Consider the following 26596-nt stretch of genomic DNA (forward strand, 5'->3'; position numbering starts at 1 on the left):
CTTAACTGTAATGGTGACTGAATTTCAGAGAGAAAAGGTTCACTTTTTTTTTTTTTTTTAATTTAAAACACTTTCAGGCATTTCACCTAAAAGACATAGGATTTCTCATACCACAGATAAGCTACTTCTTCAGATGCTCATAAAGTATGCAAAAATTTAAAATAATTTACGAAAAGTCTATGTAATATTTTTGCTTGGTCTTTTAATTCTGGTGGGAGTACCATGAAATTTTTTTTTTAAAGGAGAAAAATAAATCAAATTGAAAGATAGAAAACAGAGTTAAAAAAAAATTTTTACTGTGAGATTCAAGAGTAGACGTATATTAGACATATCTTATATAGCATATTATATTAATATTATTAATATTATATTCTAATAGCAATATGACATCTATTTTTATAGTATTAATGATCATGTTATTAATTTTATATAATCCTGTGCTGTCAATGACTGCCTTTCAGCTCTACTTAAAATGTGCAAAGCTGTTAATTGTGACCATGTGTAGTGGTTTGGTCCAAAATACTCATTACTGTTTACCTTCTGTGAGATAAGAATTAGGAGAAATGCAAAACAGGCACCAAACTTGAAAGAATATAAAGAAGTTTATTAACAGACCTAAAAGAAGAAAAAAAAAATTATACCACCTTCAGAACTCTCCTCCTCCCCCCACCTTCCTCCCTTCTCCCACTGACAATGTTCAAAGACAACCCTTAAGATGTTCAGTCTGTTTACCACTTCCATAATAACCTTGTTCAGTCCATTTAGAAAGAGAAGTCTCTTCTTGCTCATGCTATGAAAACATTATCACAATGAGACAGCCGCCCACTTCCAAATATTGTTCAGTCCATTTAGGAAGAGGAGTCTCTCTGCCTGCGTGTGAGTCCTTTCCCCCGACTTGCAGCTTTTCCCGCAACTGCTTTCGAGGGTCCACTCTTGAAGTTTTTTGGGGTACACTTTTAAGGTTGAGCCGTTCAGAAACAAAAACAGAGGCCCTTCTCCTTCCCTGGGAGCAAAGGGTCTTCATCATCTTCATCGTTAGGACTATCTCTGGGAGCATCTCTAGGGACTGAGGTTTTCTCCTTTCCCGTTTGGAGCAAAAGTCCTCATCTGGTCCATCTCTCCCTGTCCAAACTTGTCATGAAATTACAGCTGCGTCAGCATCTGCCTATCTCAGCGCAGGTGCTTTTGCTTATGAGTTGAACACTCCACCCCCCAGATCTTCATGAAATTACAACAGGATACTCTGATATATCATAGCTTCACAACAGAATTTCAGCTTTAAGCATCTCCTCTCTCTCTTCCCTCAGGTTTTCAGCTCTTCACAGCAATAAAAGGGTTAATCTCACCTCGGCCTTGCAGCTTTGCAGCTGGAATGTTGAATTTTTCTTATCGCAGTGGAGAGGGGGGAGAGCCGAGCCGCTCCGGCTGCCCATGGCAAGGCAGTGGGGGGGGTTCCACGGCTGGAACAGGTCCATTGGCTCCAGGATGGCCGTGGCCCGGCCCAGCCTGGCCCGAGCAGGGCCTGGCCGGGCCCGCTGGGCCCTGCTCGGGCCCTGCAGCCACCTGTCCCAGCACCGGAAAGAAGAGAGAGCTTGGGGGGTAGTTTGCCTATTCTTAAATGTGGATCACAGAGGTGATCACAACTTTAAGTGGCTTAGAGAATTGTCCATATTCAAACTGGCCAGCTGATAGGTTCTATCAGTTCCCAGAGGAAACTGTAAGCACCCCTTAGCAAGGACGTCCCTTCCGGGACTATGCTTGCTAACCTATGACACCATGTCATAGTTATTATGCAAATGTGCACTGCAGGGTATGCAAACAGTTAACTAGGCCCTATGAATTTCTTCACTGGTTTCCACAAATTACACTGCAGGGATCCAGCTCTTTTCAGCTGATGGCACTAGTTTACAATTCAAACTGTAATGTGCTATACAACAAAAATTTCAACAAAGCAAGGCTGGGCAAGATTAAAAACAATATGATGGAGGGGTTGAAAGTAACTATAAAATTTTCATCTAATCATGAGAGTTTGATTTTTCCCTGCCTTTCTGGTTTTGTCTTGAAAGCTTTTCCATATGGATTCCAAAGGTTTCCCATCTTTTTCTCTGAACAACAGGATTGCCTTAAATGTTTTTCATCTTTCAGGAAAATACTCCAACTGCACCCCTTTCCTGTTGGTTAATCCGTGGACTGCTTCTGTTTTTACAAAGACAAAAGCGTGCGTGCCTGAATGCACTAGAGTGTGAAGTGTTGGTGTACTTCTGATGTTCACATTATATAATAATACCCATCTAGCCCAATGCAACATACATTAAGAAAATTAATGAGTATAATATTCCATGAAGATACCGTATACAGATTGTAAAAATAGTTCTGACTTGCCTCAGCTGACAGGTTAATTTCAGTTCACAGTTTGCATACAATGGCACAAGAATTTCGTTTAAGAGGTTAAAATGGGCTTTTCACTGTACTGTTTTTGTTTAGCACTATCACCTCTTTTCATCCCCACACATACTGTGAAGTATTTTGCGCGTGAATGAATATATTTCATGTAAAGAGGTGTCGTGGTTTAGGAATGCTGTTCTCCAATTCAATACTCCAGCTAAAACCATGCTGCCACTTGCTCCCCCTCTCCTCCAACTGGAAGCACAAAAGGTAAGGGTTGTGGGTTGAGATAAAAACAGTTTGCTGGAAATAGCAATGAGATAAGAAAATGAACAGTAACAGCAACAATATTAATAAGAGAAGGTATAGCACAAAGAAATTATTTGCACGGAAAACCTGCAAGAGTAAGCAAATACCGACTGCTTCTTCCCAACCATGTTTTCTTCCACTGAAAGGAATGCCCTTTTCCTCAGAAGGCAGACTCCCTTCTCCCCCACCCCTGCCAATGACCTGCTGGGGTATAGAAAAACACCAGGGTCCTGGACACACCCCCTCAACCATGTTCCCTTCCATCTGCTGCAAAAAATTAACCTTGCCTAGCCAAAAGCAGAACAAGAGGGAAGAGTAGATGCACTAATGGCTGTTCATGAAGAAGAACATGTATAGTACAAACACCAGTGGTGCAAATTTCATCATGAAACCTCACCAGCTCTTCTTAACTCAGATTTGAAGGGGTTTTATTGAGTGCTAAGCTTTTGGTCTCTGCTGAGAATATAAAATGCTAATAATTACATAATTATTAATGGAATTACAGCTGGTTGTTAGTATTAACCAACTAAGCAGTCCTATATTTAAATTATGTTTTCCAATTGTATGTTATTATCAGTTGCTTTATGACAACATGACAAAGTACTTGAGTAACACAGTTCTGAACTGTGCATTAAGGGGAATTTTATTTACGTGAAAATAATGGCCATTTATGAACAAAAACAATGAAAACATTTTTACAGTTGAAGTACACTGAAATTACTTATTTTAATTGAAATAGTAGTATTTCCTACAGATAAGTCATTCCAATAATATGATTAACAAGCTTTTACTCAGGCTTGCTTTCCTAAGCAGGCTAACAGATAAGTTTACAAATTCCTTTTTAAAAACACGGCTGTCTTAAATGAATATTTCAGAGCTGTCAGAATAGCTTTTTTTACTCGATGCCCAAACCAACCTCAATCCAAAAGTAACATTAGTGATAGAGAGTCTTTCAGTGTCTTTCATTAATCAATATTAATATAAAAATCTTCTGGACCTCAGAATCACTCGAATGACAGAGACCAGTTTCTAAGTTTTGTGTGGAAAAAGGTGGACTAGAGCTAGAGAAATGTTCTGTCATGGCTATATATTTTTAGAGGGCAGCTATAGTAACACAGTGTGAAGAACATACAGCTCTTTCATGGGCAGCTCATATGTATTACTACAGGCATGAATTTCATGCCTTACATGCAACACATACAATGCCTCAACACATGGGAGATCTCACAGTGTCAAAAATCTGCAGTGTTACTGATTGTTCACAAGTTTCATCTATCACTTAAAATCTGTGAAAAATCTTTTGGCAGCTGGTTAGCATTCAGTATCTGGTTTAAATCAGCAAAGAGGCAGGAATTAATTGGATTTAAATGAATCCCAGTAAAATAGATGATGACAATTAGAAAATACTTCTAAATAACAAGCTATCATGATGGAGCTCAATCCCGTGAATTATGGCCAAATCTACAAAAATCCATAAGAAATGTGCTGATTGTGTTGGTCTTTGAATAGGAACACCAAGAAATTCCACTTCCAATTAAATAGTTTATTTGTAGTAATTTATTTTGTGGTACTGCTGACCTGATGCAAGTAAGATTTTTTCATGGCCCATTTGAAAGATATAAGAATTTTCATTCTGAAGCTCAATTGCTATTTTATCTGCACTGTAGGTTGCCAGTACTTCTTAGTGTGTGCTGCTTCGTTGTAAAATAATACAAAGATAACATTTACCACAGTCATTGTGCATTCTGCACGTTTCTTGCTTCTCCAACTAACTTGTGTACATCCAAGTGTCTATGTCACCACTTCCTTCTTGGTGCCTGTTTAGTATGCTCCTATACAACCAGTTTCATGGTTTTTCCATTTACAAATCACATTTTTCATCACAGTACTAAATATGTGTTGTTTTTCTTCTAACCATTTACCTTGATTCTTGGCAGACTTCACAACAGAACTATGAGGTCTGCCTATCCAAGGTTTTCCTTTCCAACCCTCTTTCTAAAGCATCCTAAACTTATAAAAAGATTTCTCTCTGACTTCTCCAGAGAGGTGTAAGATTATTTTCCTGTGTGATTTCATCTCACGAACATATAAGTCAGTAATATGGAAAGTTGATTCTCCCAAAAGAAACAGTCCAACAGTATCAGTTCTGAAAGGATTTCCACTGTAATTACTTGGTACTAGGACACTAATTCTCTTAAAAATAATGAAATATTATGTTAGGGAGAAAAAATTAATCCTTCTCAAAGCATTCAGTTGTCTAGGCCAGCACTGCCTGTTTACTATGACCAAAGCAATTTTTGGCAGTATTAATAATGCTCAGGAACAACAGAACTGTTTTCTGTCAGGAAAAAATAATTCATGCAGGGAATGATGCTCTGCTGGGAGATGTCCCCTGTGGAATTTCTGAAGGGCTGAAAACAATCACAAAACTTAAAGGCTTTTTGCTGAAATGCATAATGGATTTTGACCTCACCTCATTAAACAGCAGTACATAATACATAATGTATAAAACCCTCAACTCACACAATAAACATTTTACAACAGGCTATAAATGGAACAGAGAAGAATAGGAATCAGAAAAAGCCTATCTTATTGTTAAATTTACATGCTTTTGGAAATCATTCTGGTTGAAATGTCTAAAACATACAGGCATACACATATGAGAAAGTCATCCCAAGCTCTCTTTCTTTCTCTTTTGATGGAGAGAAGTCAAACACATCTAAGGCACAGTTCATTGGATGGCTAAAATTCTCATCTAACTTAAGTCAGATAAATAATTCTCAGCAGGGAGTCCTATCTCCATTAACCATAAAGGGAGTCCAGGTTGACTGGCTCAGATATTCAGGGCTAAATTGTTCATATCTTACATTGCAAGATGAATTCCAGCCTCAGAGACCACTGTAATGAGGCTGCATAAGAACTCGAAGATGGGAGAATTAATTAACTCTTTGGCAAATGATCTTTCTACTGCAAAATTTACCTTGCAGACCTAGGGAACAGCACAAGGAACAGGCAAAGCAGTCTGCCTTGTGAAGGGGGCGTAGAAGAGATTGCAAGCAAATTCACGTGCAAGTGCTCACCACACGGAAACCGGCAACACCCTGACCACTCACCCGTGTCCAGCGGGACTGGAAGGGATCCCTTCTCCCCCACCAGCCCCTGCACATGGCCACACGAGGCTGTGTAGGATAACCTCGGAGTCCTAGCCATGCCCCTCCTGGCTACTGCAAATATTAACCGTGTCTTGGCCAGAACCAGGACATAGTTGCACTACACATGGGCAAGAACCACACAGCTTATTTCTCAAAGTGTATTTCTGGGTGTTACCAGATAAGAGGTACTGCATCCTGTTCTGTAAGTTATGTGTTGAGAAGAAATCTGTGTGGAAGTCAGGGTAAAGGTTTGTCTAAGCATCTTCCGGAACCCATTGTATGTATAATGTCCCAATGGCATGACAGAGCACAGTAACAGAGATTTCAGATAAGGGGCAACTTCTGTGTGAGTAATATGGTTTACTATACAAGAATTAGGTAGAAAACAGAAAAAAAATTAGTATTGACTCATATATAAACAGTATTCTGTAACCAGTACGATGTGCTTGAGTAATTCACTGAACTGAAATGCATAATCTGATATTTTTAAACAAACATAGTTCATGTGGTAAATATTTAATAACATCTTGTAAATCTACAATGTTTTGCACTAATATTAAGGCAAGTTATTTCAGAGTCTATAATTCTTAAGGAATAAATTGTTATACTATTTTCAGCTATGAAAAGATTTACATACATAGTCTATGAGCAACTGAAACTGATAGCAGAAAAAATAATAAATATAATATTATACCATAATGTTTGTAGCAAAATTAATCTTATGAACTGCTGATAATTTGGTCTAATTTTTTAATATAAATAAACAACAAATTAAGTTTATTTGTGGATGTGCAGAAATAAGATGACCACTGCACATATACAAAGGGATAATGCATAGACTTCTGTTCAGCTGTAAACTTATATTTCATTCTCTGTCTTGCTAGGAAGCCACAGGAACAAAAGATGGCATCTTTCTAAAGATGAGGGTTAGAAGTGAGAGCCACAAGCGTGTTACAGACACAGGATGGCTCTGCAGGAAACTTGAACAGAGGCAAGGATGTCACTTGATCATGTTTTGAAAGCTGTGTGAGCAGAGCATGGTGATCTCACTGATAGGAGGAAATTGAGAATTGAGAGCAGACCTTGTGTGAAACCCTTCTGAAGGCACTTTCATTTGGGAGCATCGTACTGTTAGGAAAGTGGAGCATTTTTTGGATGTGAGATGCCTGTGGACATACCTGGCTCATGGAAGGGCTTGAACTTAAAATACCTTTTTTGTTTCTGACATCCATGATTGGATTGGGGGTTTTTTTGCTTTATCTCAGTGTAAATGAGGCAGATTTTGCCCACTGTTATTTTTGATAAGTAGCTTCAGCTGCTGAGTTTTTATTATTTTGGCCAAAACTGTAAGCTTTAATGGATGGTTTGAAGTGTTGATGATCACTGTGCTGTGGAAGTGGAAGTTAGTGAATATTCTCATGTTTTAAGGAAGTGCAACCTTGTAAGATTCCTTTAAATTCAAACAATGCTTCTTTAAGAACTATAGTATAAAGTGAAGTTGTTTAAACCCAGTAGGCAATGTTTTTAATGCTGATATATCTTTAAATATGAATATCTGAGATGAATTGAGAAATCATTATTTCCTGTACATCATAAAGAATAATATCTTTTCTTTACATACATATTCTGAAACCTAAAATATATTGGAAAAAATATATATATATGTATATATATATTTTTTTTTTTTCCAACTGATACACAGTTGTGAGCTGTAGATTATTATATGATCCCATGAAATATTTTATGATGGGAGAATTAGAATATTATGACAAATAGGAGGAAAGTGTTGCCATTCTTTATAGGATAAAATAAATTTAAGCCTCCTGAAAACAGCAGTTAATGCAGTTCATATATTAAAACATCACGTTGCATGTATCAAAAACTAAGATGTAAGTTGAACAGGGCACGATGAAAATGTTTTCCAGGTAAAACTTCATAAGAGTTTCTGGTTTCTAGCTATTACAAATATATCTTCATCTTTTCTTTGGAGTTTTGTATAAATATTGTCACTTAAATTAAGCAACTAAGCAGTTCCCTTTCTTTTTTCCTTTACATAGCAGATGGTACGTGAACAATACACGACAACAACACCAGGCACAAGCCTAGAGAGGCCGAAGAACGAATATATCTACAAAATTGGAATTTATGGCTGGAGAAAGCGTTGCCTCTACCTGTTTGTTCTCCTTCTGCTTATCATCCTAGTTGTGAATTTTTCTTTGACAATTTGGATTCTTAAAGTGATGTGGTTTTCCCCAGTAAGTGTCCTCTTTAATTTACATTCTTGTCTTCTCTTTCCTGCCTCACCACTTCACTTATTTTGTACGTACACCAGCTTCTCTGTAGGTAATGGATGGTTCTATTTTCTTTCTTCTCAATTGTGATTTGTACTTTGGTTGAAAGTATGTTAGAAAAATCTATCTTTGAACATACTTCCTCGTATGTAATTTCTATATTGGCAATAATTTTTGGAAGACTGAGGTTGTTGATGCTTTACATTGCAGTGAATTCTAACCACTCTATGAGAATGTATTTTACTGTTGTCTCATAGTCTCTGTTTGGCTGATATTTTTTAAATGTGTTTGCTGTAATTTTATCTCATACAGAATTCCTTAGTTAAAATATTGCTGACCGTTGCTGTGGTTTTTTAGCTTCCTTCTCCTATTTATCAGCATCTAAAATGTAACAATTTATTTGCCCAATTAATTACAGCTCGGAGGTAATTATCACTACTTCATGCTTGAGGCTAAGCAGCTATATCATTCAGAAATAAATTTAATAAGTTTCCACTGTCATATATATTTTAATATTTATAATGTAATTTTGCATGTAGTAGATTAAAGGGTAAGTTTCAGAGGTCTGCAAGATATGATTTTAGTCAGAATGCAATAAAATGTATCAGTGAATATCTAAGATAAGCTAATTTGCTCCTAACATGCAGTTGTGATACACAAATGATTTGAATAGACTTGTTACAAGAAAAACAATAATAATAAATTTCTACAGCTCTGCCCTGGCTACTGAAGAAAGTCTTTGTTGTTAAACCTCTGTCACTAAGTGAAGACCACTTTATCTTATTATAAATATTTCTATACTTGCTAAAACGAAAGTATGTTAACTTTAAGTCCTACTTACTAATACAGTTTTTAGTGCTTGAATTCCCATGAAGGGTTTTCCCCCACATAAATTCTTTACAGTACTGTTACTGTCATACAGATTACAGTGCTGAACATCTTAGATCACATAATTTTTCTCTTATGCAGCTCACATGGAAGATGTGCTTTTAGTGCCTGCATGTCATAAATCACAGAGAACATGAGAAACTTGTAATTGTTTCTGTGTGGCTCAGGGTTCTATTTTTAAGGAGTTTTAAAAATTACTTTATGCTGGTTTGATTTCTACGTATGAGCCTGGGCATTTCTCTTCTGATACCAGTGAGGACTTAAAAAAAATAGCATTAGAGAGTCTACTTCTAGGAATGCCAATCTCCTCATAGTTGCCTGTGAGGAAGGCACCAAATGCCGTGATCTGCTGAGGGACAGTGTCCTTCTGCTTTTGCAACAAGAGCAGTGGAGTAACAGCTGTAGCAAAGCAGGTTTACATTCTTTCACAGAGTGGGCTATGAATGCCTTGATTACAAGGAATTTCCTAATTCTGTGTTAAAGAATCTGTATGCCTGACACACCCAACTGGGTAGTGATTTAACCGTAATGCCTTCATTAATTTGGGATAATTTTAGGGAAATACTGCAATTCAGCTAAATATCAACTGTAAATACACTTGTGCAAAGTGCACATGTATGTCACAATCCTCACAAAAGTACATGTGACGTTGTTAAGAATGGAGAACGTTTTTTACTGGGTATGGTTTTAATAGACTACATCTCTCGAGACAAGAGTAACTCTGAGGATAACCAGAAATACCACCCAGAGAATCACAAGAGAAGCACTGATAGCCACTGAGTGTAAAAAAGATGTTTACTGCATGTTCAAAGTCTACAAGTATAATTGGAAACGTCACAGTCCTTTCCTGTGTCTAAGGAAACACCAGCTGTGAAGAATTTGTGTAACAGTCACAGAAATTGCCAATACTACCATAAAACCCTTTTCCTGATGCAACTAAGCATTTATGGCTCCAAGTTTTTTGTTACTGTTTGAAAAGCGAGGTATCAATATAGAGTCAGAATTAGATTTTTATGATTCTTGAGTTCCAAGCTTGACAAATATTTGCTGTTTAGGAAATGAGTTGATTCATGTATATCACACTTATTAAGCATTCCCATGATTGGGAAGAGTTTAAAAGTAATTGTGAAATATTATCCTATGCAATTATCAGTTATTTGGCAAATATTAATCTGTCAACTGTGATAACACTTATATTTATTAATTATGTTTTAGGTCTATTGTGTAGAGATTATAGGACTTATTATGCTTAATAGTCACAGTAAATATTGTCTTTTTAGCTAATACTTTAAAAACATTTGGTCCTAGTTTTAAAAAAATACATTAAGATCACTCTTAACAATATCACTCTTAACAATATTGAAATATTGATAGCTAATAAGATATTAACAGCTTTTTTCTCTGTAAAATAATACAAAAAACAAGTTGTATCCTCACTAAGGTTGATAAACATATTTAGAAAAAACACAACAAACATTTTTAAATACTTTTTTTTATAGTAGAGTCCTGAAGAGAGTTTATGCTCAAAGAAAACTTTAAACATACCATGACTGCAGTATGTAATTTTATTAGGAAAACAGTTTTTCAGTAATAGGGGCGTTGGTGCTTTAGTGGTTGATCAACATGGTTCTATAGCACAGCCCGTTCATAAGCCCACTCAGAGCTGACAAACTTGTTATTTAGACATCAAAGTTTGTTTTGTTGTATAAAAAGTGTTCTCTTTTTCTATAAAGCATCCCTGACTCTTTCATTAAGTAATAACTTGCAGTATACAAAAATCACATGCTATGTCTATTCAGAGATCCAGATTAAAATAATAATGAAATTATGAACAGAGCTTGAAGAAGCTCTGGCACTGAATTAATCCATGCACAGATGTCCTGCCTTAACCCCCATAAAACCAGACAGTGTGATAAATATCAGCAAAGAAGCTAAGCTGATAAAGGAGAACATGAACCAGACGTAGATATACTGCAGGATGAATAGATTTTGACCTCCTTGTGAGAATTTGGAATGATGAAAGACAGAAACTTTTCTAAGCTCTATTGTTTGAGAGGCTTTCAGCATTAAATGTAGATGGCTAAATTGAACAGAATTTCATTGTTTCATTTCATTTCATTTCATAAAAGCTAGACTAAAAGAGAACAACCTGAACAGAGAATATATTCCTGTTCTCATGCTGCCCCAATTAAAAAACATACGAGCATCTCCAAATTGTGCACATTAATTCACAGGTATCAGATGTGTCTCATTCATTTTTTCCTTTTCTCTCTTGGAGTTCAGAGGGACAGGGTCTCAAGTTTTTTTGTGGGGATGAGAGAAGAAACCTGTGAATTCATTATATTCAGCTGTTTCAGAGAAGACATTCAAATAATTATGCCTTGAGCTTGGTGGATAAGGTGAAATAGAGTAATTTAAAAACTAGCATTATTTTTGCACGAAAATCAGTTTGAAAAAAGGTTGGTTTTTTCCCCCTGGATGACATATCACCTTTTGCATATAATGGAAATTTCAGATTCTGTTTTTAACATAATGAGGCTTTCTGAGCACTAAAGGGGACTGCTAATTTTAAGAGTTTAGAAACTAAGAATCTTAAGGGTTTTAGGGCTGCAAGGATGTTAGATGTCCTGTGGACAATTCTGAAGGATCCAGTAGGTCTGAAAGAGGGGAACTTCAATGTCTCTGGTATCTGCTGAAAGACATGCGTGGCAGGATAGAAGCAATGAAGATTTCTAGAGGGTGTCAGCAATAACTTCTGGATAGGACAATTAAAGGTGGCACACAGCTGGATCTGCTACTCAAAGGATCCCATGGAAGCCAGATCTGAAAAGTAAAGTTACCCCAAAAAGCTTGATCAAGTTTAAGGACTGTATCCTCCAAATGTAGGAATGATCAGTCCTGATACTCAGGAAGTTAAATATCCTGGCTTAGCTAGGCAGGTTACTTGTGATGGAGCTTCAATGCAAAAAGCAGTATAGAAGAGTTGGAAGCGGACACAGGCTACAAAGAAGAAATTTGGAAACGTTGTCTGGGCCAGGAAATGTGTCAGGCTTTCTGTGTCAGGAGTGCCAAAGCTCAGCTTCAGTTAAGAATTACAAAGGGCAAATGGCAACAAGATGGTCTGCATCCATTGGTGCAGAGAGAACTGATTCTCTTGCAAAGCCACCCTCTGCAATGTTTGAACAGTTTTGGAGACTGGGCAGATCCTCGCTGACTGGGGGAATATAAGTATTGCACTTGTCTTTAAAAAAAGAGGCCGTGGGTTTACCAAGGGTGAATGATGCCTGACCAATCTGATTGCCATTTTATGATAAAATGTCTGGAATTACAGATGTTGGGAGGACACAAAATAGCATTTGCCTTGACTTTAGCAAGGCTTTTGACTCCCTCTCAAAATATTCCTGTACCCTAGTTGGAACATTACAGCCATGAGGAGTGGACAAATGAGTAAGTATAAAAAAAACGAACTGCCTGGGTAGTCGGGCTTGGAAGGTAGATGCTAATGTGTTGTGGTCTGCATGGAAGGCAGTAGTAAGCATTGCAGTTGTCTTGTCCTTTTCAAAAACTTTATCAATGACTTGGAAGAGGTGACAGAATGCTTGCACACTAAATTAGCAGGTTATACCAGTTTGGGGGTACCCATTCAATCCTTCCAAGGCTCAGGCTGGAGGTCATGCTAGCCCTAGTCCAGGATTGTCATGCTAGTGCTCTAAAACTCAGGTGTGAAAGATGTGCCTGATCAGATGATTACCATTCCTGATGCTCTAGCAAATCTTCTTCAGAAACCCTTCATTAATTCAGTTATTGTGTTGTTTAGGTTCTGCTACATTATCATAACACCAGGAAGAGTTGTGTGCCAAAGATTATTTCTAACTTTTTTTAGCCTCTGATGGAGAAACCCATGTTTTCCATGGATTTTAGTGGATGCCCCAGCTATCGTGGTCTCCTGGAATAAGAAAGGAAATGGCACTGTATTTCATATTGATATGGACAGATAGTAATGCAACTACAGTGTTCACCAGAATAACTAGTTGCCTTTCTTCAGTGTGGAGTTTCCTCTGACAAAAATTTTAAGCACAGTGTAAGAGGAGTAGACAGGTCTTCATAGTTTTAGATGCACTGTTAGTCAAGCATAATTCAAATCTGCACTCAATCTCAAGTTCTCCTGCCATCCATATCAAGTTCTCCTGCCATCCATATCAAACCTTACTTGGGTTTGAGTCTAACAAGAAGAAAGTCAAGTCCTAATACTAAGCTTTAGAATAACCCCTGAGTCACAGGGAGTAACTTGCTCTGTGGAGGGCCAAGCGCACAATGTCCAGTCCAGCAATGCATATCCTAAGCACGGTTATTCCTAAGAACAGGACAAATATTTAGCCTGCACTCCATCTGGACATGAGACAAAGGCAATGAGAACTGGGAGGGTTTCTGTGCATTTAAGGTAGATTTTGGGCTTTTAGTTTCTCTGTTATGCACATAAATTTCTGGCACTGGAATAAATAGGGCGATTGCCACAGTTATACAAAAAACATACAGGGTTTTCCAAATACTGACATTTGGCTTAATTAGTGAGTACTCTACTTGTGTAGCCGTTCCCAGAAACTTTTATCACAGACATAACACCTTTCTAAACTTTTAGAGTTCTCATTAAAAATCAGTATTGACAAAGTAATAAAAATTCTTTTTAAATTATTTTTTGAAGTTTTCTGTACGGCAATAGTAATTTGTTGGTAGTTCATTTAATAAGACATGTTGAAAAGCAAACTATAGACAATCTTACTATATATACATATTAGTTGGCTGATAATGATACTGGTCTAAATCTATAAATGCTACATGTATTTTGAAATAAAAAACCCTGATTTTGCAATAAAATACTTGTGTAAGCAACTATTTAAGCACTTGATAAATTCAGGCACTGAAGATGGAGGGAATTACTTAAGGAAATATAAAAATATGAAACTAGGAATGTGATGAATTGAGAAAGCAAAATTTTAACTGAAAATCAGGTAACACTTTCTGACAGCGAGACTTAGTAGACTGTGTAATAGTATGTCTTATTAAATTGGAGATGCTCAATCATTTGGAACACCTAAAATTAGACCAGACAACGATGAAAATGTACAGTAAAGAACACTTACAGCAGGAGTTCTTCTTCACTAAAGACATACATTAGTGGACTTGTACAGCCTTTCCGTGCATTTTGTGATTAACAGTGGGTGCTCCATAGTTAGTTGCCATTTTGAGAAGGTTGCATTACCTTAATACTCAAATGAAATAAATTATTTAATTTTTCAGAAATTCTCATCCAAATTTTCATGTCAGAACATGAACATTCCATAGTTTCTATTCTGAATAATCCTCAACAGCTGTATTTTGCTACTTTTGTATTAAGCTAAATACAACTTGCCTCCAATCAGGCTACAGTCATTCCCATTGTCTCTATCAGACAGTGAATATTTAAATATTTTATCCAAAGAGTAATAGTTGAATAGAAAGATATTGAGATACTGCAGAAGCTGTTGCCAAAGAAAGTAAGATTTTTCAGTAGTGATACGTATTTTCATATAAATTTAATGTATTTTCTTAAAGCATCTGGTTAATCTGAATTATATTATGAATCAAATCATGTATGTTAAATGGTGTGGAGGAACACTTGTTTAAAGTGTACTGTTGGAATAATTTATGATACTGATCAAGAGTTACAAAAACTCTGAGATTAGAGTGTACATGCAAGTTTAAGAACTGGATTTAAGAAAATCCTTTTGACAACCTTTACAAATCAAAGGAAACTATTTAATTCAATTTCTTTAGCTAAGTTGAATAATTACAAATGTTAATATAATAAAATTATTTACCCAACTTATAAAAACTTAATTCCTGAATAAATACATGTAGCAGTGGGAGTAGCAGTCTTTTTTTCTAACACAGAAGATGTAATGCCAGATGTAATGATGTTTTTAAATATCTGTGAAGATATTTAAATTATTTAATTAAATTATTTTATTTATTTATTTATTTGTTATTAAATTATTTATTATTTATTTAATTATTTGATACAGAACCAAAGACAGAATTTGGTCCTTGCTGAACAAGGAAATGAAGCTAGAACTGAATCTGTTTTAAGAATTTATTTTTTCCTCTGAGTAACACCTGTTTTAATTAATACTTTAAGTAAGGAAGTTTGTTATTCTGTATATCAGGACAAAGATAAAAGAGAATCTGAAAATACCTTGGAAGTATGCATCTTAAATATGAATCCTATTTTATGAAAGAAATGTTATAAAAATAGGCAAACATCAGTGGTTTGATAATTTGCCTAATTCATAGCTGTTTTCTTAAAAATCTGTTGAATTCAAAGTGGCCATCTACTTTTCTAAATCATGAAATATTACCTACCCACTTTTTAGTCTTGTCTGCAAATGGTGTTTTAGTTTGTATCTAGCCCTAAGCCAGGTGAGACTTAACTTCTATACCAGGAGTGCTTGCTGTTGCCAAGGGCTCTGATTTGACAAATGTCTTTCAGTGAAATGACTCCACTGTCATCTAAGCAGATGAGTCAGATAACCTCTGTCTGAGCCCAGCAAATAGAGTCCTCGCAACTGAAAATGAGATGAGGCATCGGTAATGTTATTATACCAAGCACGTACTTAGCTCCAAAATTGATATTGTAAGTCAAACAGAGAGTTTCATCAGATTCATTACCAATCCTGTTTTGCTGATTGCTCTTTAACAATCTCTACCCACAGTCCCATTATCTCAATGAAACAGTACACTCTTGTTTGCAAAGCAAGTTCTCTAAATAAGTAATTGCTACAAGAAGTACTGCAGTGCAAGCTGGATCTACAAAGCCATTAATTGAACTAGCTTTGGGGCACAACAAGCAATGTCTTGGCCTGAACTTGCCAAGGTCTTTCACTGAACTGGCCTAGAAGGAGGATGTAAGGATCCTACAAGAAAGAAAAGGATTTAACTGGATGGAGATGCTGCATCCTCTCTGTTCTGAAGTTAATGTCATTAGCAGTTTCATTCAGCCACTACAGCGTGTGTGGACTTTTAATATATGGAGAAGTTGAATATTCAGGGTGCAGATACTGCAAGTCAAACATGCTTTTGACTCCTGAGCCAAAAGCTACTTGATTTGAATTGAATGTGTGTTAAAACTAACATTTGAATCAACTTTGAGAATTTTTTTGGTGTAACCATGCCAATATATGGGTCGGCCTGTCTTTCCAGTATTTGGTCTCTCCCCAAAAGGAGAAAATATGTATCCCATGCTGCTGTTAGCTGATACACAGACCAGAAGTTCAATTTCTCTTATTCAGAGAAGTCTGAGGACTGCATTTGAGTCTAATGCTGAGAAGGTGCAGAAACAGTGATGATGTGATGTGATATGGTATGATATATGATATGACGAGTGGTTGACCAAATATAGTGAGCCCACGTGTGTATCAGTTTCAATGTTGGTAGGAAAGTACAAGCTATAGTTATTGATTGAATTTAGGTGACTAGACATACTCATTGTAAACTGAATGAATGTTCCCCATGCCTCATGCTCGTTTCTAAGGGCCACATGCCTACAGAATCAGTCCTGCATTGTCATATTATTGGGAGATAAATCCCAAATAAATCACCTGATGCTCCTTTGGTTCCATATGCCGTAGGCAGCATGAGGCTCAGCTACCTGAAAGCAAGTCGCTGTGAGTGCAAGAGCCCTAGAGCTACTTCTGCTTGTTTTCCACTCCTAGTCATCTAGAATCTGTGTTTAGAGTCCAAGAGAATGATAATACATCCAATATGGTCCTCCCATCCAGATACTCCACAACACAGTGCATCTTACCTAGGATTCTGCAGTGGTGGCTACTCATTTCAGCTGGTTTGGAGTATCCCTGTGTAGATAATTCACTGAGAAGCTAGATATCAAATGTCTTTTAGACTAGGACATCTCAATCAAGGAGTCTTTTGATGAGCTTTTATGAGGATTCAGAGATGGAATTTTTTTGTAGAAGGCCTTGTCTCTGTTTCTTCAAGCACTTACCTGCTTGGGGGAGTTCTCAAATGATGAAAAAATGCTTCTGCAGTTGAAGACATCCTGTTGCTCCAGTTAGAATCAGTCAAGCAGTTCTGAAATGAAAACTGGTCACACCTTTGTGAACCCTAAAGCTAAGCTGTGTCTTTGGTGCATAAGGGTTTGGCAGCTGCCAGCAGTTTCCATGCTAGTCAACTCCTTTCAGCAATAAAACCTGATTGCTGTCTACAGAGATGCCATTTCATCCTTGCCTTCTGTACAGCTGCATCCCTGCCTCGCTGAGGGCTTTGAGTAATTACAAAATGTGAGTCTCAGCTATATCTGTATGTGCAACAATGTGTTACAGCTCAGGGCCAGCAAATGCAAGCAGTGACAGTCACCAGCATCAGAATAAGCAGAATCCAGACCTGCCATACATCTCCTATGTTTAATGAAGCACTCTTTTTACCCCCACCTTAAGCAATAGTTTGTTGTATAACTGCATCAAAGCCCACACCTAACTGATACTTGGTCCCTTTCCTCAAGTCAATAGAAATATTTTTATTCAATTATTTGAATAGGAACAGAATCAAATCTCTGAAACAGAAAGCATCAAGTTTGTTCATCACTGAGGAAGTTGCAATATTCAGTAAATAGTAATTGGTAACGTAAGGAGTCGAGTGGTTTTTGAGAGAACATTATGTGTATTATGCTCTGCCTTTTGATGGAACTTAGCATTGGATCTCAGTGCATTACAGTAGTTGTTTATTCTAAATCTCTCTCTTTTATATTCCATGTATATTCCATATTCCATTTGCCAGTTATAAAAGGGGCTTAATAGAATTCCACTATCTCACAATACTGCATAACTCAGTACTTTTACAATCTTAAGATGCTCAAATATTGTGGTACTAAGAACATAATAATTGTTTACAGTCACAAAGGTAATAGAAGTGAGAATCATTGTATGAAATCCACATTTTTATTGTTTGCATGCATTTTACAAAGTTTGTGTTAGTCCTCACAGATAGTCATTTATGCACATAACCCAAATCTAAATTTCTCTGGGTTTGCACTTCCCAAGTGGTCAATGAGAGTGGGTAATGAGGCAGTTAGGCGAATATGTGAGAATGTGAGCTTTGTGTCAATGCTTAAATTAAATATCTGATGAAAAAAATAGGGCATACTGGAGGACATACTTACACAAAGTAATCCTGAGTGATATGACTGGATTTACTGAAAAAATAAGAACTTTTAGATAAGTTAAAAGTGCTAAGTTTTGTCATATGACATATTATTCTTTATGTCAAAGCCATTTCTTTGTCTATATAGCATTTTCACAATAATCATTGCTGGGAAACCTGAATCGACTAGAAAGAGTGTGCTGAGTAAATTGCATAATTTTTTTCCACATAAATTCTTTTTTTTTTCCTTTTTTTTTGTCCTTTTTTTTTTTTTTTTGTCTGTACTAAAAATTTCTTCCTGCCAAAGGCAGGACAGAGATTTCCACTCAGGAGTTTGTTAATTTTCTCCAGTCTGCTTCAGAGCAAGAATTAATTGCTACTTCTTGCTCTGCCTTCTTAAATTTCAAATTTGTCAATGTCATCTTTTGTACTTATTCTATAATATACTGCTTATTTAGTTCTTTATATTCCATAAAAATATGCAAACTCTGTTTAAACCTGATAGCTAATATAACCTACTTTCACCTGATGGGAAAAAGCATGAGGTCAGAGCAAATAACCAAACTCTGAATTTGGTTAATAAAAGAGGAGATACTTTTTGGTGATATTTCTCTAGAATACCCTGGTATTTCACATCATACTTTTCAAAAGTGTTTGTCTTAAAACCTGTGTGTCTTTATAACACTGGAGTGTTGCAGGTTAGAAAAAGCTGTCCGTAGTGTTCACTAGAAAGACATATTTCTAAATCAGTCAGTGCTGGCTAGGAATTGTCATTATAAAAGCTCATCATAGGTATTATTTTAGTTTTGTCTTATGGGATGTCTCAGTATATACTGGGTACTTTTAAAAGCTTTGCAATGATCTAGAATTTGGAAACTGTATCTGTTTCCACTGAGAAAAGTCAGTACATTATATATTTCAAAACAGTAAAATATTTGGCACTGAAAAACCCTGATTCCATAAATAGCTGTTCTAAAAGCCTCTTTCCTGAAGCAAATCTTGCTGAGGAAGAATCGTAGTTGTACTCTGCAGTGGAGTGAATGAATATTCCTTACCTTATGGAATTTAAGCAAAACTTGTTTCTCTCCTTGTCTCCTTTCAGGCCTGCTAAAAAAATAGCTATGATTTTCCATTGAAGGCTGGTTTGATATGTTACATAGCATTACATGTATACATATATAATCTGATTAGTCAGAACATATATTTGAAAGCAATTACCATCTCTTCAGTTATAACTTTTATCAGCGCTAAGCATAATTCATTAGATGAACAATTTATTGGTGTATAGTCAGAGGCCTGTTATGTATCTTTTCTGCTTACATGGAGAACAACCTGAAAACTATTTGGAGTGGAAATATTTTTTTGGGTTTATTGGTTTTTATTTAGCCCTTCCACTCCTCCTTGTAGTTTGCAGCAGTTGTCCTGAAATATTTTCACGTGGCTAAGCTGGAAGACTGGTATTTTTGGTTTGGGGGGGTTTTTTTGCAAGTTTTCTGTCACTCTTTATGTCAGGGGAGGGGTGAATCCTTTACAAATTAGCTCAATACCTGTGAAATACCTTGCAGCTGAAGCCTGCAAGCCTTCAGATGTACTTACTGAAGTAATTCCTCACTCATTTTTCAATTATAAATTCTATGATAATGATGAAAGAAAGTAAAAAGAAAGAAAGAAGATATCAGCTGGAAGGAATAATTGGGCTAAAAGCAGGAGGGAATGATGAAGAAAGGATGAGGAAATTAAAAAAACTGAGAAGCAGGTAATAGAAAAAAAGGTAATGATGAGATATAGAGCCTTGACCTACAATTAGAGGAGAAAAAAACTAAACCAATTAATTAAAACCTAATTTAAAAGAAGTAATTGCTGAAAATGGAAGCAAATAAAAATCCTTCTTTGCCTGTTCTGTAGGCTTATATTACTGATAGTATGAACCCTGAGATGTTAATATAAGGTCTGTTTTATGTGAGTACTCGTATGTAAGAGTTTATTGTTCATTACATTTTTAGAAGACAAGTACAAAAGCGATTTCAGCACAGCCAACACAAATGCACTTCTTTTTAATTTAATGCCTGTAATACTGTATTTCCACTCCACTCCCCCCCCCAAAAAAAAAAACAAAACAACCAAGCACCAAGTTTAATAACTTCATGAAACTTGCAACTTCTTACAGAAAACTACTCCTGGAAAAAATAAGGAATTCTCAAAATTTTAAATGCATTACTATTTGTATATTTATCAGTAGACTCAAGGCAGGCAGCTCTGAAAATGTTCAATTCATGAAAAGAACACAAAATAAATACAGCAACAATAATAAAATGTACATAATTCTCACATCTTCTCCTCAGACTGGAATGGGACACCTGCGTGTTACAAAGGAAGGCCTTCGACTGGAAGGGGAATCTGAATTCTTATTCCCTCTTTATGCCAAAGAAATCCATTCGAGAGTGGTAAGTGGGTAATCTTCCAATAATGCTAAATAAAATCAATGCCCTTCTGAAAAATTGAACTTAAGCAAAGTCCGGGCATCTGTCATGGAACCATAAAGATACATGGGTGTTACTATATCGGTATACACACATATTTCTGTGCACTTTACAAGGTCAGTGTTATGATGCTTTGTCAGAATTAACATTTATCTCTTAGGCATGTGATAAGCAGCTCAAACAGGAATTATAAATGTTATCATATATAATTCATGCTAAAACTTCAAGAGTGTATAGAAAGCTTTTCATTATTTTTACTGAGATTATTTTTTAATATAGGCTTCCCTGGGAAACTGCTTGTTTTGTTTATTAATGCACTACAGAATAGTTTCAATATCTCTAAAATTAGAGGATCCCAATGGAAAAGTTATGATTTCTCTAAAATATATTGGTTTTGTTATTTCAAGGACAGTGCAATATATGGTATGTTTATATATTTATGTATATAATATCTAGAAGTCTAAATGGAAGGACTTAGTATTTACTCTAGTTTACCTAGACAAAAAAGTTTGTTGTTGTTACTACTAGTGAGGTAAAAAAGGAATACCATACTTGGTAAAATATTTATCAAAATTATTAACTTTAAAATGTCCCTGGGAATGGGAATGGTATGGAAGTAGTGGGTTTAGAAAAAGGAAGAGAGAATCTGATTTGAATTTTAATTATCCAGAGGAACTCTGAAACTTATTCCAGTGAATTTTTATAGAGAGATATCTGCTTCTGGCCAATAAAAGAAACATTTTTCAGAACTATTGTCCATAGTCTAACGTCTCACAAAATAAAGTTGTAAACATTATCATCAGCAAGAAGAAATAGCCAGCTGTGAGACTTTTCTGAACCTAGGGAAAAAGTTAGTGTTTTATTGCTGTAGCAAGAGAAAATATAAGTAAATTTATCAGAATGATGTTAACATGCTTGATTACTAAAATTTAAGCAATGCCAACATATTTTACTTATATTAAGCTTTTCTTTTTCTTTCTGCAACAAGTATTTCCAGTTTTGGGAACAGCTCTTAATTAAGACAGTGAAATTCCATTACTATATCTGTACTTTCATTTAGTTTCTTATGCTGTATTCTTTTCTGCCTCACAGGCAATGGGAAAACGATTTATGTGCTTAGATGTATTTCCCCTGAGGTTGTTTATCCAGTAAGACATGTAACTTTTTAAGACCAGCACAGCTAATACTAAAGAACTCCCTCTGCTCCCGATGATCATTATGCAGTGTTAAGCTACCATTTGTGCTCTCTTAATATTCTTTTCAGCTCTTAATGCATTTAGTACAATATAGGAAAAAGAGGTGTGGCAGCATCTAATATAAGCTTAGCTGTCTAATGACCCGTCATGATCATTAGTTGCATGCATTAATTAGAGCCTTCAGGCTACTGCTTCTCTCTCCCTACTGACAATTCATCCGAGGTTTTTTGTTTGTATCCTTGCTTTTTTAAATATTTGAACTCTCTAAAGGCTTAATTGCCTGTAGCTCGATCCCCTGAGTTGTCATTTATGTGTTTATTCTCATAATGTTACTTATTTGTTATGCTTTCTTTTTCTAAGTTTGTCTTGGAGAACTGGGCCTCTCCCAGCTATCAAAGCAGCTTTCTCCCTTGCCTTAATAGTTTTCTCCTTGCAGTCTCCTAACAGATTTTCTCACCTAATGAGGTCTCCAAAGTGCTAAGAAAATATGTAGCAGAAAATCTACTTGCTGTGCATTGTCTCTCTGGAGCCTATTGCAAGTTTATGCCTTCATTATGAGTCCAACACAGAGCTGTGGGCAAGACCATTGCATCTTTGCTAATACATTTTCATGGAAAGATAAAAGATAAGCGTTTTAAAATATGTTTCTAGATTTTAATTAGTCTAAACCACGTATGTGGCAGCAGCAGGTCTAGAGTACAGTTTATTCACCCTTTCATTTGATATCACAAATTACTAACTTATTTTTTAAATCAACCAATGGCAGTCAAATAAATGTAATAAGGATGCCCAGATTTGGTACATTGGGTGCATTTAGCACGTTTACTTAAATGTACTATATTTACCCAATCCCCAATCTTTGTTGACCTTCCTATACCAGTTCATACTAACTTACTACCGTTAATGTTCATTCTAATACATGGCTTACTTTTTTCCTAAGACTTTTCATTATTTGTGTTAATTCGGTGAGCTTTCATATTTTCCTGTTAAAATTTACAAAACGAGATTCATTTATTTTGTTCACTTAATTACTTCATTTGAGATAGCCTCTCTACCTGCTTGTAAGGTACCATTTGTTGTCTTTAAAAAAACCAGCTTAAGTTTGACTCCAAATTGTGTGTTGCTTCTATGTATTTTACTACTTTTTAATCAGGTTGCAGTGGTTTGAGGTTCTGTTACTAAATAAGTATTTGTAGTAAAATTCATCATGTAAAAAGTGTTTAAAATTCCCAGGTTATCTCATACTCTAAGCATTAAATTGAGATGAGAATATGCCTTGGGGTTATTTTCAGAGTTTAGTCCTTCAAGGTACTGCATATTCTCTGTCGAGTCCTGAAAAAGTACCAGAAGCCATAGCTGTGAAAGAGACTGATCTTTTAACAATATTCCAGTAGTTGGAAACTCATTTATCTAAGAATGAGTATCTCCACTGAGGTCACAAGCAGGCGGCTTGCTAATACCCTCTTAATATCATGTATTCCCTGATACTTTGGCAACTGAGATCTGCTTAGGCACTTCTTATCACTTATTAAGTTCTTGTCCTTTAGACACAAAGTATGCTTTAGTATGAAAGCACTTGTACTGCAAAAAAGTTCCTCCCCTTTTTTTTAAGTCTGCCAGTGTATTTACAGTTTGCTGATGCAAATGAGTATGGTAAGATTTTGTGTCCCCAGTTAATTTTCTGATACTTAATGTCAAGTAAAGACAGTGGCCACTATGATACCCCTGAAAATCAGCCACGTTTAAAGACAATTCAGGTGGTAAGCTAAGTAAAAACATTAGAAGAAACCACTCTGCCTTCCTCACAAATTTTTAGGACACTTCCAAATGCCCCCTTCCAGGTCTCTTGCCATTCATTACCAGATTCATTACTGTCTGTATAGGTAGTCTGATGGGGCACAGTGAACAGCTGGGTCTATCAACACATCTTCCCTTCAAGACAAGGAGTAGCTTGTGGAGGGTCCAATAGACCTAAAGTAGAGAGTTCAATGCAGGTCTAGAAATAAGTAATGGAAATGATGCATCACTGGGGAGCATGCTTGGTCAACAAGCCCAACAAGAAGCCATGAGTTAACACAATGGGATGTTTTGGTGTTGGTGAAGTAATTCCATGCAGGCTGCAGTCTAAAAATAACATGAAATTTTGAATTGCCTGTTGTAGTTAGTCTGGATTGTGGTGAGGTGTGATTGGGATGAACAAAGATACCAATTACACCTGCTTGGCATGCCCTGAAGTAGCACAGAATGGTGGGTAGGCATGAGGCTCTGATTGCTCAGCAAGTATCCCAGCTCAAGTCATGATTCAGGGATGTGGACAAGCAGGTGCTGCTTGTTCATTCCACTGATACACGTCTTTCTGTCATCCTTCAGAGCAGCAGGCTGGGAGACAATTTGATTTAGACTAACATACTTATTTGTACTGTCATCTGTTAAAGTCAGCATTGATCTATCAGCCTGCCACTTTCTCCATCACTCACTGTTGCAGCTTCCTTGCCAGGAGAGTCAGTGCCAAGTGCCAAAACTAAGCCACAGACTGCGAGGACCATTGGGGAAGCAGAATGCACATGCATGTGTCTCACCAAGTTAATACAACAGTACGAATTCTCAAAGTGGAGTGCTCACACTCAATTAAATGACTCTCTTCTAGGAGTCTCAGTTATGTATTGGAAGGTAGTAAATCTAGTACTAAAGCATTTTTTCCAAAAGATAAAATGTTAGCATCCATGTTCATTGGTCCAGTGACACTGATTTTGTTCACCTGAAGTATTCCCTATAATTATTTTTCTTATGATAAATCTGGTGTAGTAATCAGAATCATCTGCCCACATTATTTGATGACATCTGTGGATAGTTTTGTAGCTGCAAAGATCTTTTGGTGACTGAATTGATACCAACAATAGACTAAATTTTGAAAAATGTTCATAATTCTAATTGTCCTGCCTAACATACTTTTTTTTTTTCTCCATACTTCAGGACTCATCACTGCTTCTCCAGTCTACTCACAATGTGACTGTGAATGCTCGCAATTCAAATGGGGAAGTCACAGGCAGATTAAATGTGGGTAAGTCTGAGGGATTATTCCTTGTCCACTGTTTTGGAAACATTGTAATGAATATTTGTATAGAGATTTGAGCATATAGAGCACTAAACACATGATTATTTATTACTGTTATGGTCATATTTGAGTAGTCCAGCTGCCACTTGGTAAATAGCAGCAGTGTATTTTCAATTTCTCAGTTAAGCATTAATTCTTTAAATATTTGAAGCGTTTCTTTATTGCAGAGGTATGCAAGAAAGTTTTCTGCAGAAGTTACCCTTTTTCCTTATATAAATATCTATCGGTATTTTTCTTGTGTAAATATCTATTGGTAGTTGCAAATCGGTTTCTGAGAAAATGCAACAGGAAAACATGGCTAGAGTCTCTCTTTATTTCCTAGTATTCCAGAGACTAATACATTTAAGCAGACATCCTTAAAAAATTCAAGTTCAAAACTCAGACATTTATATCTTTTACTATCTATGGTGGCAGTAAAATACATTGGTTTACTCAGTGAAATCAATAGATCTAGACAGATGTAAGTGAGAGATCCTGGCAGCAAGAATAAGCAGACCCTACTCCTTAATCATATTTTTAAAGCAAGAATGGCAACAACATGTGTCAGCTACAACAGAATTTTTCTTAGCCTTGTTATTATTTTTCAACTATATTTGACTCTGGAGAAAAATGTAACAATTTATTAACTCATTTCTTCTAAGATCCTCAGGCAGCAAAGCATAAATTCCTGCTTATTTAACTGCAGACTGACCTGATATGTTTGAGTCGGTTACTTAATTAGGACCCAGCTGAGCACTGATGAGCAACTTTTCCATGCTGTTGAGACTATGTAACTTCTGTGACAATTCCTGTTCGAAGAGTTACCATTTCAATTCATAGAACGTTTTGCAAGCTTCACTGTTTCCAAACAAACTCTTTTAAACAAAAGGAAAAAAAAAATTATAAAGGAGCCTGCTATTCCCCTTAAAAATGTATAGTTATACAATTAATCACAATTTAACCTTTAAATGTTTTCAAATTCCTTTTTTTTTTAATTCAGTCAATCATAAAGATCTGAATGACTTGTCTTAAGAAAATATCCCTAAATATTTATCAAAACCTGGCACTCATATCTCATTTTGATCATAATCAAGACTATGAAATGTACAGCTTCATATTATTAGTAAAGTTATTAAATCAGTTCGCAGCAATTAACAATTCAGTGACCATATGACGAAATACAAACACATCCATGGTTAAAATTTCTGTGACATTATACATGTGCTAATGATTTCTGTCTGCTGAGTACTGTTTGTGGTGGCCCATCATGGGGTCACATGTGTACCATCACAGTAGTCATGTGCCCATCCTGTCTGCTGAACTCAATTCAGTCACTGTATTTTAACATACCCACGATGCACTTAGGAGACCTTGTCCCAGTGCAAATAAGGCAAGCAGGAAACATGAGATACCTTTGTCAGGTGGAAGGCAAATTGTTTATCTGACAATGTTTCCCCGTGAACAGTTAGGAAACTTTGTTGGGGAAAGAAATGTCAGCACTTCAGAGTGGTATAGATCATTGGGCATTCGGACTTCAGCAGATGCAATGTAACTGAGGCCCATAAATGAGCAGTCTGAGATACTCACTCATAGTGTATCTTTCCTGTTA

The 26596-nt window shown here is 36.2% G+C and overlaps 1 protein-coding gene across 8 annotated transcripts in view; it reads left to right on the forward strand.

Moving 5' to 3' along the window:
• SGCG (sarcoglycan gamma) overlaps positions 1-26596 on the forward strand; it is a 112127-nt gene that overhangs the window by 47352 nt on the left and 38179 nt on the right. For 6 of the 8 annotated variants that reach the window (XM_048294889.1, XM_048294888.1, XM_048294891.1 and 3 more), the window contains 3 exons: positions 7904-8101; positions 20560-20661; positions 24867-24954. In XM_048294889.1, the coding sequence (XP_048150846.1) occupies positions 7907-8101; positions 20560-20661; positions 24867-24954 (385 nt within the window). In that variant the 5' untranslated portion in view covers positions 7904-7906. The remainder of the gene's footprint in view (positions 1-7903; positions 8102-20559; positions 20662-24866; positions 24955-26596) is intronic. The other 2 variants (XM_048294894.1, XM_048294893.1) reach the window with 1 other exon arrangement.

Source organism: Corvus hawaiiensis, chromosome 2 (genome assembly GCF_020740725.1).
Source record: "Corvus hawaiiensis isolate bCorHaw1 chromosome 2, bCorHaw1.pri.cur, whole genome shotgun sequence".
In the NCBI taxonomy this organism is placed as follows: Eukaryota; Metazoa; Chordata; class Aves; order Passeriformes; family Corvidae; genus Corvus; species Corvus hawaiiensis.